General features: G+C 33.6%; 1 protein-coding gene across 3 annotated transcripts in view; it reads right to left on the minus strand.

Annotated features, from left to right (window-relative positions):
- Positions 1 to 11935: 11935 nt before the first annotated feature.
- The window catches only part of Drl-2 (tyrosine-protein kinase derailed 2), a 251743-nt gene continuing 244461 nt past the window's right edge, over positions 11936 to 19217 (minus strand). For all 3 annotated transcript variants that reach the window (XM_075310862.1, XM_075310860.1, XM_075310863.1), the window contains one exon: positions 11936 to 13466. In XM_075310862.1, coding sequence (XP_075166977.1) covers positions 13355 to 13466 — 112 coding nt within the window. In that variant the 3' untranslated portion in view covers positions 11936 to 13354. The remainder of the gene's footprint in view (positions 13467 to 19217) is intronic.

Below are 19217 nucleotides of genomic sequence, written 5' to 3' on the forward strand. Positions count from 1 at the left end.
TCGCGAAATATGCAATATTATCTAATAAACGCAATTTCAGCACGTACATTAATATAAATAAAATGACACACACTAAAAACATTAATGTTTTTTGTGTATATTGGTTGTTACACTTAATGATGTTATTTGTAGTAGCGGAGGTAGTGATGGCATTCGGCGGATTGTTGTCATTGCCCGTTGGGCAATTTTGTTGTTCCTGGTTTGATGTTGGCAATGCATATTTAGATTGAACTAGCAATAATGAAGATTGCTGTTGCAGTGTTTTTTTATTATTTATTAGTTTTCTTTTTTTCTGTACATATTTAATTCATTTTTATTAATCAAATAAAATTTAATTAAATAGTGTTCATTCTCCAAATCGATGAAATTTGTTTCCGCTAATGAAACTAATTTTAATGAACGTATGATATTCATATTGAATTTAAATATCACAATGAATTAAATTATTATGCGTTAGATGATATGTTTTTTTTGTATTTCTTTGCTAACTAGTGTGTTTTTATCAAAACTTGCAAAATGATATATAAGCTAATAATGACTTTGTGACAAACCAAAACAGATATAGAACGACAGAAAGAAATACAATGAGAGTTAATGTTGGATAGTTAAGAAAGTTTTTGTTTTCAATTTCTAACCAAACTGCAAATCATATTTTATACCATTGTGGTGCAATGGATAGCATGCCCGCCTTGTATACATAGGGTCGCGGGTTCAACCACAGTTTCGACCGAAAAGCAACAAATTCTTTAGAGGTGGATTATTCCTTCTCAGTAATGCTGGTCACATTTCTGAGTGTTTCAAAGTTTCGTACTCGACTATAAAAACTTGTTCCCTTGTCATTGAGCTAAATATAGAATCGGGCAGCCATCAGTGATAAGAGAGAACTTCACCACTGTGGTAGCACAATGGGCTGAATGGTCTAGGGGCGTTTTCGATTTGCAAAAAATAGGTTGCCTTGGAATTACACCACTTTTTCCCTCATTGTATTTTCGTCCAAGTTTCATTCCAAAGTTATTGTTAATTCATAATATTGTGAGGGATACAGGATCCGAAATCTATGGCAGTGTCTTTCATATTTTGCAATCAATTTCGAGAATACTGCAACATTTTTTCCCAGCCGAACTAATTACCAAGCATTTTATTTCACAAGCTTTTGTCATTTTATCGCTAGAGATATGTAAAACCGTTATGGTTTCGTGACGAAAACCAGGACATGTAGTTTCCAAAGGTTTCTCTGGAAGCCAACTTTTCTCCGTTAAGGGATGGTAAAAATTCTGAACTGTAAAGGTGGATGAATCAAAATTTCCCAGTTAAGCGAGAGATCAACGATTTGTGCAGTCTAATGTTTGCCTGATGGAACACGAAGCATTTTTTGTTGATCATTTGTTTGTTCGATTACGTCCTTCAATCTCAAAAATTACTGGTAACCCTTCCTTCAATCCTTCCACCATGGCGGAACGGCTTATAATGGATTATAATCCTACCAGTAGTAACAGGTTCTACAGTGTAGTAAGAGGTTGGCTGATAAGTCCCCGGTCTGACACATAGATGGCATTTAATACTAAATGCATATTATTTTTATATAGTACCAACCTTCAAATGATTCGTATCAAAATTTGACGTCTGTAAGTCAATTAGTTTGTGAGATAGAGCGTCTTTTGTGAAGCAACTTTTGTTATTGTGAAAAAAAAAATGGAAAAAAAGGAATTTCGTGTTTTGATAAAATACTGAAGGGAAAAAATACGATGGAAGCAAAAACTTGGCTTGAAAGTGAGTTTCCATGGAAATCAACAATAATTTATTGGTATGTAAAATTCAAGCGTGGTGCAATAAGCAGGGAGGACGGTGAACGCAGTGGACGCCCGAAAGAGGTGGTTACCGACGAAAACCTCAAATAAATCCACAAAATGATTTTGAATGACCGTAAAATGAAGTTGATCGAGATAGCAGAGGCCTTAAAGATATCAAAGGAACGTGTTGGTCATATCATTCATCAATATTTGGATATGCGGAAGCTCTGTGCAAAATGGGTGCCGCGCGAGCTCACATTTGACCAAAAACAACAACGTGTTGATGATTCACACGAAGACACCGTGCCTCAAGTCATTGAGAACGATGGCAAAATTCATGAATTGGGCTTCGAATTGCTTCCTAACCCACCGTATTCTCCAGATCTGGCCCCCAGCGACTCTTTCTTGTTCTCAAACCTCAAAAGGATGCAGGGAAAAAATTTGGCTGCAATGAAGAGGTGATCGCCGAAACTGAGGCCTATTTTGAGGCAAAACCGAAGGAGAGCTACCAAAATTGTATCAAAAAATTGGAAAGTCGTTATAATCGTTGTGTGTTTTTCTTTGTTAGACCGGGGACTTAGCAGCCAACCTGGTATATGCTGCAATAAAGTTATAATTCTTAAATTGCTCAACACATACAATGTGCTCTCGAGTATACCGTGTGAAAACAACCTAAAATTCGAATGAATTATTGTTTGATTCTTTCTATTGTACCAAAGGATCTGCAAGATCAAATTTCAAGAAGGTTGGAATCACAATCATTTCGACATCTTGAAAACGATAATGGATATTCAAGACATCTGTGAACATTCAAAACAAGGACGACTCAGCTTGTGATGGCAGCCGATTTATTTTAGGATCTGAGTCATTCGAATTCAGTCGTATATATTTTCAATTCTCTGCATAGACAATCATCCTCCCCAGGCTTTAGGCTTTCAAAAAGAAAATTTTCGTTTTGATTTGAGAGACGTGTACCGATTCTCCGTAAGGATAAACTGATTTGGACTGGCATTCATTTTGTAATTAACACATATTCTCATAGCGTCGTCATATGACGACAGAAACATTGACATGTTCAATGCACCAGTGTACCGTTATCGCTGCACAGAAAAAAATAAAAAAACAACAAGGGTATTCTTTGGTAATTGCGACACTCATTTTCCGGAAACCTGAACCCGATATGACAATTTTTTTCATATATATACTAAAGGTAGCCTATACATGCTGTGAATCAAAACTTATTATAATCGGATTATTATTTTATAACTCGGGAGAATACGGGTTAATGAACTTAAAAAATGTTGAAAAAGGTCGCGGGGATACCAGGGTACTTTTTATACTCAAATAGTATCAAAAAAAGTACAAAATTGTCAACTTTATCAACCCTGATCCAAAGTGAGCTAGGGCGATTGCAAAGTGACAAAATGAGACGACCATCGGCCGGTGTTTAGTACTTCCACCTACAGTCAGAGTTCGGGGTTTAAGTATTTTTCTTACGAACATAATCCAAAGTGGACTAACTGGTTCCTATGGTTCCATTTTAATAAGGCTAAGTGAATACAACACACAATTTACTGACGTAATAAAAAAATAATATTTTTTTTTTTCGTACACTGAAAAAAAGAAATATTAACCTATAAAGAAAAATTATGTAACCTAAACTTTAAGTGATGCAATTTACACAATATTAAGGACAAATTTCTTTAAAATAAATTAATGTCAATTTAATATCTTTGATTTAAAAATTTCCTTCTTCAAATTTAGGACACGAACCTTAGAAATTCGCGACAAAATCGCATGCCTTTTCTTAATGTAAAGAAAAGTATTTTTGATATAAAAAAAATTATCTTAAATTTAACTGATATGAAAGTTAAGGATAATGGTAAAAAAGCTTCAAATATAGGCTAGGATTTATGTTAAGGATTTTGCATTTTTGATTTAAAGCTTTTGTGAAATTAAGAAAATCTTTTTTATTTTGCAGTATCTGAAATTTATTTGTGCATGAATAACTTTGTTAATATACCGCAAAAAGAAAATAAAAATTCGGTAGATCAGGTCTAAGATCAGATTTAAAGACTGATAGCTTCCGAAAAACTATACTTAGTTTAAAGAAGCAGAATTTTTGGCTCGGAATCACTATCAAAATCCTTAAGGGAAGGTCAAAATCTTTTGATCCAAGTAACTTTTTTTTTATTGTACCCATTATTTCATTTTCCATCAGTTAATGTCTACGTTCACACAGCCACTTAAATAAAAACTGAAAATCAGCCCTAATTTTTTTGGGTCGATTTTAAAGCTTTAGTTACAATTTGTTTGGGGCTCATATTCATTATGAAGCATCGATCCACTTTGGAGGCCCTGTTTCACTAGGGTTTTGAGGCTCATTTTCTGGTGTCTATTTTTATTGGCCGAAAAAAAAACACAATTTAAAAAGGAGAAATATGGATAATTTTCACTTGAAATATTTGGGTTTATTTTCATAATGCAAAAAGGGGCCAAAAATAAAATTAAACAAAATTACTTCCCTAAAAAAACATATAAATTTGGTGTTGATTGTTTTTTCATATGCTTCTTTAATTTCTGTTTGAAAACTATATTCAAACTTCTGTTTCATGTTTAGTCATCTATTACAGCTTATGAATTTTTGAACATTTGTAACCTCTAGGATAAAAACTTTATTCCTGATAGATTTTTTTCCATTTACAGTTACAAAAGAATAATAATATAAAAATTCAATGACATCAATTTATGACAACACTTTTATTTAATTACAAACCTTATTTGAGAGCTTTACATGCATAAATAAGGGATTATTTCGAGATGACCTTTTACAATTTTGGGCTTAGGAGACCATTTAATAAAATTAAATAATCCTTATCTAAAAACTAAACAAAATAATAACGTATATGAATTCTCATACACTGACATTTATTTGGATTTCATGTTAACATCGTCATCATCATCAGCATCATCATCATAGCCGGAGTAGTTATCTGTTAGAGTCCTTTGTCAGTAAGTCCTTAACAACTTGACGAAGGACATTTTAGGGAAACCCAAAAGTGGCTTTAGAGAGCCAATAGTTTCCTATCCATTTTTTTGTGGAACACATATACGAATGCTATAAAACTCCAACACACATGTACACATTCATATACACTTGGAGCTTACACAAATCCATATTCACACCTACATCCTCTTGGTGGGTTGGGGTATTGGTTCATTCAAGAAAAAGGTAGAAATGAAATCCATTTAGTTAAAAATTGACAATTTTCAGTCTTGATTTGAATGTGAATTTTGTATTTGAATTTGATTTCAATGTTCTGCTTGACTGCCCAATCAACTGACCAAGAAGTTTTGGTCATTTTTACATTCGAAATAAGGTCGGGTTTTCTTCGAGTTGATTTCTTGTTATTTTTTTTTAATTTTTTGTTGATGTTATTGCTATTTGCACTTGTTAGTGGTAATTGGCATTTTATATTGCTTATACATATACACACATGTCATGTGAACACACACACACACACTCACACATACGTACATGTGTTTTATATAAGCATATGCAAGTTATTATCCTGGTAAAATTTATAGTTCAGAGAATTATAACACCAGCTTACAAAATTTAATTGCTTAACTAAAAAAAAAAATAGCTACAGTGAAAAGGGTCAATAATTTAATTGTTTTGGGTATTTATAGGGAATTTATGAATAAATCAATTAACTTGGAAATGTATGTCATAGAGATTGGAAAGAAAGCCATATTTGATTGTCTTATAAAGCATGAAATTACATGCAATAGTGTAGAAGTTGCACTTGATTACTAGGAAACAAATTTTTATTTTTATACCCTCCACCATAGGATGGGGGGTATATTAACATTGTTATTCCATTTGTAACACATCGAAATATTGCTCTAAGACCCCATAAAGTATATATATTCTGGGTCGTGGTGAAATTCTGAGTCGATCTGAGAATGTCCGTCTGTCTGTTGAAATCACGCTAACTTCCGAACGAAACAAGCTATCGACTTGAAACTTGGCACAAGTAGTTGTTATTGATGTAGGTCGGATGGTATTGCAAATGGGCCATATCGGTCCACTTTTACGTATAGCCCCCATATAAACGGACCCCCAAATTTGGGTTGCAGAGCCTATAAGAGAAGCATATTACATCCGATCTGGCTAACATTTGGCACATGGTGTTGGTATACGGTCTCTAACAACCATGCAAAAATTGGTCCACAGCGGTCCATAATTATATATAGCCCCCATATAAACCGATCCCCCGATTTGGCTTGCGAGGCCTCTAATAGAAGCAAATTTTATCCGATCCGGCTGAAATTTGGTACATGGTGTTAGTATATGGTCTCTAACAACCATGCAAAAATTGGTCCATATCGATCCATAATTATATATAGCCCCCATATAAACCGATTCCCAGATTTGGTATGTGGATCCTCTAAGAGAAGCAAATTTCATCCGATACGGCTGAAATTTGGTACATCGTGGTAGTATATAGTCTCTAACAACCATACAAAAATTGGTCCACATCGGTTCATAATTATATATAGACCCCATATAAACCGATCCCCAGATTTGTCCTCCGGAGCTTCTTGGAGGAGCAAAATTCATCTGATCCGGTTCAAATTTGGAACGTGGTGTTAGTACATGGCCGCTAACAACCATACCAAAATTGGTCCATATCGGTGTATAGTTATATATAGCCGATCTCCAATCACACAAAAATTTGTCCATATCGTTTCATAATCATGGTTGCCACTCGAGCCAAAAATAATCTACCAAAATTTTATTTCTATAGAAAATTTTGTCAAAATTTTATTTCCATAGAAAATTTTGTCAAAATTTTATTTTTATAGAAAATTTTGTCAAAATTTTATTTCTATAGAAAATTTTGTCAAAATTTTATTTCTATAGAAAATTTTGTCAAAATTTTATTTTTCGTGTAAAACAGATCGTAAAGCTGTGTACACCAGAACAAATCCTTGAAAACGGTTTTGACGAAGTCAACCGAAATATTGGAAATAAAAATAAAAGAAAAACATCATATCTACGTTTTCTAATCGACCTATAGGCGAAACTATGAAAAATAATTCTTAAAAACTTTATTTCTATAAAAAATTTTGTCAAAACTTTATTTCTATTGAAAATTTTGTCGAAATTTTATTCCTATAGAAAATTTTGTTAAAATTTTATTTCTATAGAAAATTTTGTCAACATTTTATTTCTATAGAAAAATTTGTCAAACTGAATTATATACGTATTTAATCGATCTTTTTTGATTTACTATACACCCTGTATGGACTTACATACAATTTAGAAGGCGGTGTTAGGAGGTTTTAAGATACCTTGCCATCGGCAAGCGTTACCGCAACTTAAGTAATCCGATTGTGGACGGCAGTGTTTAGAAGAAGTTTCTACGCAATCCATGGTGGAGGGTACATAAGCTTCGGCCTGGCCGAACTTACGGCCGTATATACTTCTTATTTAATGCAATGATAAAATCATTAGGCCATTTTCATTAAATGGTCTAAACACGAAACTTTGAAAATCGTATCTCTCTGTTGCGATGGTATACAACATTGAAGTAAGACGAGTTTTCCTTGAAACAAAGAAAAACTTTTTTGACGATTATATTTTTAATTTAATTGGGATATTGAAATGTTGGAATATTTATAAAAATCTTTACATTTAAAGGGGGACTTATCATAGGATTTTGTATGTTTGCTTTTTATGAAACTAGGAAAATATGTTTTACATTGAAAGTCGATTAATCGAAAAGTCAAAAATCGACTTTTCAATCAATCGACTTTTTGTCAATAAAGTCGAAATTAACTACATAATTTTTAATATTTTTGAAAGTCGAGTCAAATCGACTTTTGATAGTGGTTGTAGGGTGTGTAGGTTGTGAAATGTATATTTTTATGTTGAAAAGCTATCAACAATGTTAACAGTTGTGACGTCAAGCCTACACTCTCAAAAAAAAAATCGCTTCTGTAACATATACGCCAAAATACATTTTGCTTCAAGCATACATATTTTCAGGATTGGTCCAAACAAAATATTGTTTGTATTGTTCAAACATATTATGTTTCACCTTTGGGTATACACTGGTAGTAAAAAATTTTAATGAAATTGTCTTTGTGTGGATATATTTTTAAGGTCCCAATTGTTTACTTTCATTATTTTATTTGAGTTTTTCTTCAATACCCAAATTTTTTCGAAGAGTGAGATTTATTTTCACATCGACGCATTTATCCAAGTGATTTTTCAACTTTTTAACCCGGCTGAAAAATGCCTTTTTTAAGAACACAAATAGATAGAGCTCCATACGTGCGGTAACATACATATGTGACCAATATTTAAGCTCATCGAATGACTTTTCTAAACCAAATAGGGAAAGTTTAATGTTGGGGTGGGCCGACTATATTATACCATACAGCACCTTATAGATCAAATTTGGTGTGTATAGCTAGAATGATAATTCAACTCTCTGCGCGAAAATTCACTTAAATCGCAGTAAAAACTTTAGTCTCTGTGGTCATCAATTGGAACCGAATTCAATCAAATTTGGCACACTTGACGGTACTATTAATTGTACTCTTTTTGGTGAAAAATTTGAAACAAATGAGCATAAAATTATGTCTTCTGGGAACATATTGGGCTAAAGATATATATGGGAGCTATATTGAAATTTGAATCGAATCGATTTCCTTCAAAATCAGTAGGATTCTATTTTGATTCAAAATACCTATCTGTGCCAAATTTGAAGTCGATTGGACTAAAAGTGTGATTTGCACACAAACAAAATGTTCTGATTCATCCACGAAATTAATTGAAATGTCTTCAACCATGAAAATGATAATACCAATCACAGTCCGGGTTGCCAGTTTGGTCCGATCGGATCAAAATTGGTCCAAAAAATTATTTATTTTTAAATTTGGTCGGACCAAATGGAATTTGTTTAATTTTGGTCCATTTTCAAATCGGTAATTTTTTCAATATTTCTATAGCAAAAAAAAAAATTTTTTTTTGACAAAATTTTCTAAAGAAATAAAATGTTGACACAATCTTCTATAGAAATAAAATGTTAACAATATTTTCTATAGAACTTAAATTTTGCCAAAATTTTGTACAGAAATAAACTTGAAAAAAAATGTTGGTATAGATACAAAATTATGCGAAAATTTGATAAACATTTTATATACAAAAATTATGCGATAACTTTCTATAGAAATAAAAGTTTGAGAGAATTTTCTGTAGAAATACAATGTTGAATAGAAATAAAATTTTGGCAAAGTATCCTATAGAAATAAAATGTTGACAAAATGTTCTATAGAAATAAAAATTTTGAATAGGAGTAAACATTTGACAAATTTGTTTAGAAATAAAAGTTTGACAAAATTTTCTGTAGAAATAAAACTTTGACAAAATTTTGTATAGAAATAAAATTTTGACAAAATTTTCTATAGAAATAAAATTTTGACAAAATTTTCATCAGAAATAAAATTTTGACAAAATTTTCGACAGAAAAAAACTTTTGGCAAAATGATCATCAGAAATAAAATTTTGACAAAATTTTCGACAGAAAAAAGATTTTGACAAAATTTTCTGTAGAAATAAAACTTTGACAAAATGTTCATCAGAAATAAAATTTTGACAAAATTTTCGACAGAAATAAGATTTTGACAAAATTTTCGACAGAAATAAAATTTTGACAAAATTTTCTATAGAAATGAAATTTTGAATAGAAATAAAATTTTGGCAAGGTATCCTATAGATATAAAATGTTGACAAAATTTTCTATCGACGTAAAATTTTGGAAAAATTTTAACTTTTAAATAATATTAATTTAAGTTGGAAAAATGGTGCGCTGGTACGAATTTTGGTGCAATCTTGGAAAAATGTTGGTCCAAAATAAAAACTGATTGTGGCAACGCTGATCACATAAAAAATATTTGATTAAAAAATTAATTGATTTAATTTGAAAATTTCAATTAATTTTTTAAATGATTCAATTAAAAATTTAATTGATGATGATTGCAAAACTCAATTAATTTTTTAATTATTAAAAAATTTCAATTACTTTCTTATCTGACCTTGTGGTTTAGTTTGAATAAAAAAATTGATTGTTTGCAATACATTTTTATTTCAAAATTTAAAAAAAAATCAATGACTTTTTTAACTGACTTAGTCTTCCGAGTTTGATTATAAACTTAATTTTATCAAATAACTTTATAACTGAAAATATTTTCAACTTTTTAATTTGAAATATTTTGGCGATATTTTTTTTTTTCTGTGTAGTAAAACAGACGGACGTGGCTATATCGACTCACGGACCGTCTCTGAGTAATATTGCCAAAGACACCATGTGTCTATTTTGTCTCCTTCTGGGTATTGCAAACATATGAACTCATAATAATGTGATGTGGTTGAATTACATTTTTGTTGCAAGTAAAAGAAATTAAATTAAAATTTTGTTTAACTGTATCTCCAAAACAAGCATTCTGAACGCCTTCAACCGCTTCTTCTGGTTTCGAACAGTCGACTGCTGTTTACTTTTGGACTCATATACGTAAATCCACGATTCATCACCTGCCACGATGTCATAGCCTTGTTTCGGAGCAATGAGATTGTATTTTTGGTATATTTTTTCGACTAATTGAGCCTTGTTTTGAGCGATTGACTAATTGTGTGGGATCCAACCCGAACAAATTAAAAATATTAAAGGTATGCTAGTGCCACTAATGCCTAAGGTTGTCTCAATCCCATGATAGGTCACCCGACAATCTTAACATACAATGTCAGTTGCGGCACAGCATCAATGGTTTCCGGAACAACAGCAGAGTTTGAAAGATATTCACGAAATTCGCCTTTGATTGAGCTATGACCTCGGTTGAACACTGATCCTTGATGGATCTAAATGAAGGTTCTCCATATACTGTTAAGCTAATTCACGTCGAGTGTTTTAAACAATTATCGTACGGAAATATTCACGATTTAATTCCATTTTTTGGGGGAGATGAATCTTTTTATTTGGTGTAAACTACACAAATAGCGCTCGTATGCTCCCAGTACGTATAACCTCAAGAATGTCAAGTTTTACGATAGAGCTCGCAGTGGGCAGATTGTAACACTAGAGTTACCCACCAATCCAGCGAAATAGAATGTAACTCTTGTACTGGGGATGGGACTGTGATCCATAGTACAATTCGAACGTACCTTCACGGATGAACAAAATACTGTTTTTCATACGTGTGGGTGTAAAAATTATATGTTTGGAAATCAATTTTTTTAACACTATATTTTTAAGTGCAAGCATATAATGTTCATAAACTAGCATAACATGTTTGCAACATATATGTTAATATGTTAAAACATGTTATGTTTTGGACATAAACTGTTTGTAAATATAATATGCTTAGATGCAAACATATATTAATTTAGAAATAGCCTATAAACATGTATGTGTTTAGAAAGAGAGACCTAGAGAGTATGCTGCAAGTAAAAGAATGGAAGTAATCAATTCGCTCCTTAAAAGTATATATACAGAAAGAAAATTTCATTAAAATTTTTTCTACTAAGGTGAAACACAAATAAATAATATTTTGTTTGGACCAATCCAAATAATATTTTGTTTGGACCAATCCTGAAAATATATATGATTGAAGCAAAATGTGTTTGGGTCATATGTTAAAAAAACGTTTTTATTTTGAGGGTGTTGGCGGTAAGTGTTAGCCGGTGCAACCAACATTTTTCTTCATTAAAGAAGGATGTGGTTTCTTCAAATTAGGACCGAACTAATACTTCGGCACGATACGGAACTCTCATCTATCTCCAAGCAGTTTATATGGATCACACCATATAACGCTAAAAGCCGGTGGTCATCTCCCTAACATATTTTATATTGCACATGGTTAACTATGTAGACGTTTATCTCTCATGTTCTTTTTGCCTTGGCGTTTAGGCTGGTAAAACACCATAGTTGTTTTTTTTTTTAATCTTACTGTACGATCGACCCATTCTATGAAGTCCTCTGGAAGCCAACTTACTGTATCATGTAAACTTGTGTTAACCAAAACCTGGCATTTTTGACAGAACCACCATAAATCACAAGACCACATTTTATAGTTTTTTTTTTGTTTTCTGTTCATTTATTTATTTTTGGTTTATTTGTATATTTACGTACATCTTTTTAGTTTTCTTTATTCTTAGTTTGTGTGTGGGTGTGTGCATATGTTCTTACACCACCACACACTAATACACTTAAGGATATGCAAAGTAAAGGACATTCAGAGAAATAGAAATGGTCAAAAAAATGATGAGATGACTATACATGAATATAGTGACAATGAGTGAATGAGATGGCGAGTAAGTGAATGAGTGAGTAAGTGAGCGAATGAATTTAGATGAGAGTGTGAGTATGAGTAGGGGTGAGAGTAAACACAAAAAAAAGACCATTGACTTGACACACACATTGATTAAGAAAAGTTCCATCAAAGATTATTTGTTTTTCTTTTATACAATTTTACATTAAGTTTGTCCATCCTCTTTCATTCATTCTTGCACAAATATCACACACACACACGTATGCACAAAAACAAACAAACATTCATACTCGTACACTCCTAGGACAAGATGCATATATGCATACATAACACACACACACGCACGCACACTTATACATCATACACATAGAGTTAAATATAAATATTTATTTTAGAGACAGGACTACACTTAAAATTGTGGTAGTGTGAGTGAGTGAGTGAGCGAGTAAGTGAGTGAGTGAGAGAATACAGAGAGTTAGTAAGATTATTTATTTTTATTAGAGTATTTAACATTTAAAGTTTTGTTTAACTAGCCTAAGTGTCCGTTTTTCGTAGATATATATTTTCAAATAACATCTTAAGGGGCTTATGTGTGAGTGGTGATGGGGGTGGGGTGTGTGAGTGTGTGTCTTTGTTTATTTACCATTTAAAATCAATAGAGAAGAGACAACATATGCTTGTTCTTCATCATTAGTTTAGGTAAAATTTTTCTTTGTTTTTTTTTTTTTATACAACATTAGTCTTACATTTATCCTTTGAGATGTTTTCTTAATTTCTTTCAACTACTTCAACTTTATAATTATCCCCTCTCTGTGTGGGGAAGTGGGTGTGAGTGTGTGTGTATGCGTGTGGACGATAGGACGAATTTTCTTAGTTAAAGTTTTTCATATCTTTTCATTTACATTAAATAACAATAATTTAATCTGATAATCTCTTGTTAAATTTGTTCTTAACTATTTACATATTTCTATCTAACATTTTTGTTGCTGCTTAATTCGATTGTTGGGGGGAGGGGGCGGTATTTTCTGCTACCTTCGGGTATTGAAGCCTTTGCCATTTCTCCATTCTCATGATCTATGGCTTTGGGGAGATGTATACATTGAGGACATATAGGAGGATTCCAGCCATTTGTGCTCAGGTCCAGATTGATTGGATTTTTAAATTTGCTTGAACATTCTGTTCTGTCTTCGGCAGTTCGCATCGATTTTCGATCTCATATGTGTTTATATGTACATACTTAAATCCTCATAGAAATCTTGTAAATATGCTATTAATTGTGGAAAGGACGGTCTCTGTTTTGGGTCTACCAGCCAGCAGCAGGACATGACGGTAAAACTGTAATGACAAGACATAAATAAACATGCAAAATAATTAGACTCAATGAACTCAATTTCAATTTAGAAATCAAAATAAATAGAAGCTTAGCCCAAAAGTATCAATAAGTATCTCAGGAAGTTATATTTTTGGCTAAGGAAATTTTAAAATTAAGTTTGCCAGATATGTATATACAGAAAAGTTTAATTTGATTTTAGGTAAAGGATAAAGTTATTTTATGGGAGGGAGAAAAATATATGATTAAGAAATTTTTAAAATAGAAATTTAGTAATGCCCACATGGGGAGTAATTTGGTGGTTCTTTCTATCCGTACCCAGCAAACACTCTCATTACCAAATAATCTTATGAGGAAAGCACTTCCCTGCAGCATTTCAAGGGCTAAATTATAAGCGTGGACGAGATATGAGCCAATAGTTTGCGAGAAATGAAGAAGAAGTATGTTGTACAGTAATCCCTCGATTTACGTCGTGATTGGTTCCGGAATTTGACGACGTCGATCGAAACGACGTAAACCGAATTAAAAATTGCTCATTTTCGATGTCATCATCGTTGATACTTATTTTACTTATGGAAGGCGTTTCTGATACAAGTGGGCAAAAAAATCGACGACGTAAATCGAAGTTTGATGGAACAAAAACTTTTACGACGCAAATCGATACAACGTAAACCGAGACGACGTAAACCGAGACGACGTAAACCGAGACGACGTAAACCGAGGGATTACTGTATATTGGTGATGATAAGTCCGTTGATTATAAGATACTAGCAAATCCTGGGTAGGTAGCTGAGGTGAAAACCCGCATTTATCTTTAAGATACCAAAGATGACAAATCGAAAGATCGGGGGAAAATAAAGAAGACGATTCGTCATAAATAATGGTCGTTATATTCCATTTTAAAGCTTGCACAACATGTAGAAGAGGGTATTGTAAGTCAGTCTATATGCCCGTCCGTCAGTAGACAGAAATACATGCATGTTTCACTATAATTTCACCCAAAGAAAAATCGAATTTTAACTGTCCAAATTGGCATATATTTAATTAGTAAATATATTTTGGAAGTGTAGAATATTGGAGAGGGGAACTAAAGGTAAAGTAGATAATTCAGCTAGAGGTGTGCGATCACTCTAGTCGCGTGTTCCCTTTTCTCTCATCCTTTCCTATTCCATAGCTAGAGGTGTGCGATCACTCAGTCACGTGTTTTTCTTTTACCCATTCCTCCTATCTCTCAGCTGGAGTTGTGGGACCTTTCTAGCCACGTGGTTCTCCCTTTCCTCCTTCCTCCCTGTTCTTCAGCTAGATGTGTGCTATCACTCTATTCATGTTTTCTTTTTACCTCTCGTTCGTTCCCATTCCACAGCTGGTGGTGTGCGAACGCTCTAGTCACGTGTTATCCTTTTTCTTCAATATTCTTTTTCTATTCTACAGCTATAGATGTGCGATCACTCTAGCCACGTGGTCCCACATTCCTTCCTCCTTTCATATTCCACAGCTAGAGGTGTGCGACCATTCTAGCCACGTGGTCCCACATTTCCTCATTTGTTCCTAGAGGTGTGTAACCATTCTAGTCATCGTGCTCATACTTTCCCACATTCTTTCCTAGTCCTAAGCTAGAGGCGTGTGTGTGTGATCACTCTGGCCTCGTTTCCTCACTCCCCTCAACACAGCCAGCCACGTGTTCTTCCAACCACCAGCTAGGGGTGTGCGATCACACTAGCAGTGCATTCCCCAGACACTACTCCAGTAGTGTGAGCTCACCAACCACTTTGCAGTCCATCCCCCTCAGCAAGCATCCTAACTGTGTGCCCCTACATAAAGCCGCTCAACAACGTCCGAGGACCGACGGGTCTCAGTCATACGTCATATCCACTTCCCCATTGCCTCTACTGTCCAACACATTTCTTTAAACTACTCAATAAAGATAACCTTCACTGAACAAAATCAAACTAGTCTCTTTCTTTTCTCTGTCCAAACCTAATTCCTTTTCTGTGACAACCCCTGGCCCCGAGAGCTTCACCCCAGCCACGAGCGGGAAAACCCGCCATTACAATTTGAAGTCTATGATATGTAAAAAAAGGCAGATTCAATGCCTACATAAGCCTCCTCGGTTCATGATCGGTATATATAGAGGAGTCTACAAATAGTTGTGAAAATTCCAAATTTCAGCCAGATCAGATGAAATTTGTTCCTCCAAGAGGTTCCTTAGGCAAATCTGAGGTATGGGTTTATAAGAAGCTATATCTAATTATGAACCGATGTATATAAATTATTCCATGATTGTTAGAGGGTTTATACCAACATCGCGTAGCATGAAATTTCCGTACGTTAAATCTGGGGGTCTGTTTATGTAGGGACTGTAGCGTGGTCCGAGATGGCCCAATTACAATACCATCCGACCTACATCAAGAACAAACAATTGTACCAAAATTCAAGTCGATATCGGTTTTTCGTTCGAAGGTTAGCGTGATTACAACAGGCGGATGTCACTATACTCAGAATTTCACCAAGATACAGAATATATGTATACTTTCTGGGGTCTGATTCCATCATTTTGCTGTGTTACAAATGAAATGAAAAATTTGGAGCACATTTTCTAAAATGGCATTAGGTTATTAGGAGCCACCGTGGTGCAATGGTTAGCATGCCCGTCTTGCATACACAAGGTCGTGGGTTCGATTCCTGCTTCGACCTAACACCAAAAGGTTTTTCAACGGTGGGTTATCCCACGTCAGTAATGCTGGTGACATTTCTGAGTGTTTCAAAGCTTTTTTAAGTGGCTTCACTGCGATGTAGAACGCCGTTCGGACTCGGCTATAAAAAGTAGGTCCCTTGTCATTGAACTTAACATGGAATCGGGCAGCACTCAGTGATAAGAGAGAAGTTCACCACTGTGGTATCACAATGGACTGAATAGTCTAAGTGAGCCTGATACATCGGGCTGCCACCTAACCTAACCTATGATATCCGACACCATTGGCTTGGTCCCATCTTGACTGATCTCCTAGAAATACCCAACGAAAAAAGCGGAGCAGAAGCGATAAATTTGACATGGGCTTGTCGTAGGACGGATGTCCACAATTTCAACAGCCGTTGCACTGAACTTGCATCACTTCTTAAGATGTGATTCGAATTCAGTGTTTTGGATGTGAATAAAACAAATTTTAATATTTTGCCAAATAAATAATTTTTATAATTTTTTTTTAAATGATTTTTAATGCATTCTCACGCTTGTCTGAGACTTTTGACTTCAAATGTTTTCAAATATACGCAATTTTTCTATACTTTCCTTAGCAAAAAATTGTAGACAAACAAAATCGCCATTTCTTATAAAGTATTTTCTTTTAAAATAAATAAACCCCAATTTATGATAAGCAAGACTTAACTTTTTTATTTGCTTTTACAGAAAAAAATTTTATCGTCAAACTTTGCTTGTCTAAAATTTCGTTCCTCAGAAAAGAAAACTCTTCTTTCAGTTTGGATTGGATGTTGCATTTTTTCCGACAAAATGGACATGAATTTTGTAATAATTGTAATAATTTTCGCTGTTTTATTAGTTGTTAATCTGTTTATAAACCATTTGAAACAAAACAAAGTTAAATTTACCCATTAAAAATATTAAAAACGCGTGTTTTAAAAAATTGAATTAAAAGAACTTCCTGTATAGTTAAAAAAGGAATATCTTTGGGAGGACATTTTTGGAAGGGCTTTTAAAGTGGTGCCTTTGGAACAACTTCCAATTTTTTTTGCTAGGTATTAATGACAGAATTTTAATAAAATTTTCCTGAAATTTGAAAATTACCATTTTTAATTCCCCAAATTGAACTGTGACATTTTTCTGTCCCAACCCGAAATTTCATTCATTGTTGCTATTGTTTAACAACCAATGCTCTTTTCGATAAGTATTCTAATTGAAATTAAATTTTATCCTTTGGCCAAATCATAGAATCAAAAACCAATAAAAACATGTTGGCTGTTTCACAAAAACCACAAAATCCATATAAAAACTCAATAATGCGTGTATTGAAATAAAAATGGTAAATCTATTTAAAAATATTATTAAATAGACATGCATAAACATAATTCAATTGTAATCTTGTATAAAATCGTATATGCAACACATAAATAAATCCATTAATAAAATTATGAAATAAATTAAAAATGTTTATTAAGTGCAGATATTTCAACCGGGATGACATTTGGTGGGCATGGGTCAATACACCTGCCCACAAATAATCAGCAAATTTATGGCAATTATTGCATGCATGCAAGTCCGGTATTTGTTTGCACGTGATTGGGTGAAAAATAAATACAAAAATTTGATAAACCAAATGAAAAGGACATGTTCACGATTTGCCCGTGGGGTTGTAAGCACTGCTGAAAAATAAACTTTGGAGACTAAAGAATTCAAATTTGAAATGAAAAATAGAAAAGGAACCCTTTTGAAATATGTATGAGATAGAGAAAATAAAAATTTAATTTGTGTTAAGAAATTGAAAATAAAAGATCGTTTCTTTGAAAAGTCTTATAATTGGTGACAGCGGTGGGATGTCCAATAGAAATCGAAGGGCGAATATGAATGCACAACGTCCCGAAATAGGACGAAGCACAGCAGACCAAAACATTGAAAGAGAACGCTGCTATTTAAGTAGTACAGATCATGGAGATGCAGGAATATCTCAATCGGAAATCTTTTTGCGGATGCAGTCGCTTGAAAGCCTAGTTAGAACATTGAGTGAGCGAACACCAACACGAGCAACGAATCATAGCCATATGAATATAGATTGTATCCCTTACTTCGAGCCGGGAATGGTAAATATATCCGCCACAATGTGGATACAAAAAATTGACCAGATTGGGGAATTGAATGGTTGGGATGAAAGAAGTAAAATCTTTGCATTGCAAAATAAGCTAAAAGGTTTAGCTCGATCTTGGTTTGAAAACTTGCAATCATATGTATCCACATGGACTGAATGGAAAAATTTGGTTATTCAATCATTTCCTGATTATCGAGACTTTGCTGAGAACCTCAAACGGTTTGTAAATCGAGTAAGACAACCAGATGAAACTATGGCAAACTATTACTTCGAAAAGAAAATGCTAGCAGATGTGTGCAAGATCTCTGGAAGTGATGCTGTTTCTTGCATTATCGATGGACTTCCAAAAGAAAGTCTACAAATTGGTGCAAGAGCTGGTCGTTTCGTTTCTCCAGAAGATCTATTTGGACATTATTTATCGACTTTTCCAAGCACTAGCGAACCTTCTGCAAAGGCTCGCAAAATTGAGGGACGTTCGATCACAATAGTAGATAATTCAAAAGAAATTATCTGTTACAACTGCAAAACCAAAGGCCATTACGCCAGCAAATGCAAACATCCAACTAAGAAATGTGATCAATGTAAGAAATGGGGCCATTTATCGTGAGATTGTTTAAAGAAAAATGGTAAGTCTTCTATATTCGCTGTTCAAAATGAAAGCAAGGGGACAGCTGCATGTAATTGTTATTTTGTAAAATGTAAAATTAATCATATCGAATTTAATGGATTTATTGATACCGGTAGCTCACTTATCTTAATCAAGAAATCGTGTGCCCGTCTATTAGACGTGGAACTTACTGAGTGTAATGTACAGGTTACTGGTTACGGAGGATCAGTGGTACACATATTATCCAAAACGTCTTGTGATGTCGAGGTAGACAAGGCCTCTATTTTTGTTGAATTATTCATTGTTCCCGATTGGGCACAGACTTTCGATGT

Source organism: Haematobia irritans, chromosome 5 (genome assembly GCF_050003625.1).
Source record: "Haematobia irritans isolate KBUSLIRL chromosome 5, ASM5000362v1, whole genome shotgun sequence".
In the NCBI taxonomy this organism is placed as follows: domain Eukaryota; kingdom Metazoa; phylum Arthropoda; class Insecta; order Diptera; family Muscidae; genus Haematobia; species Haematobia irritans.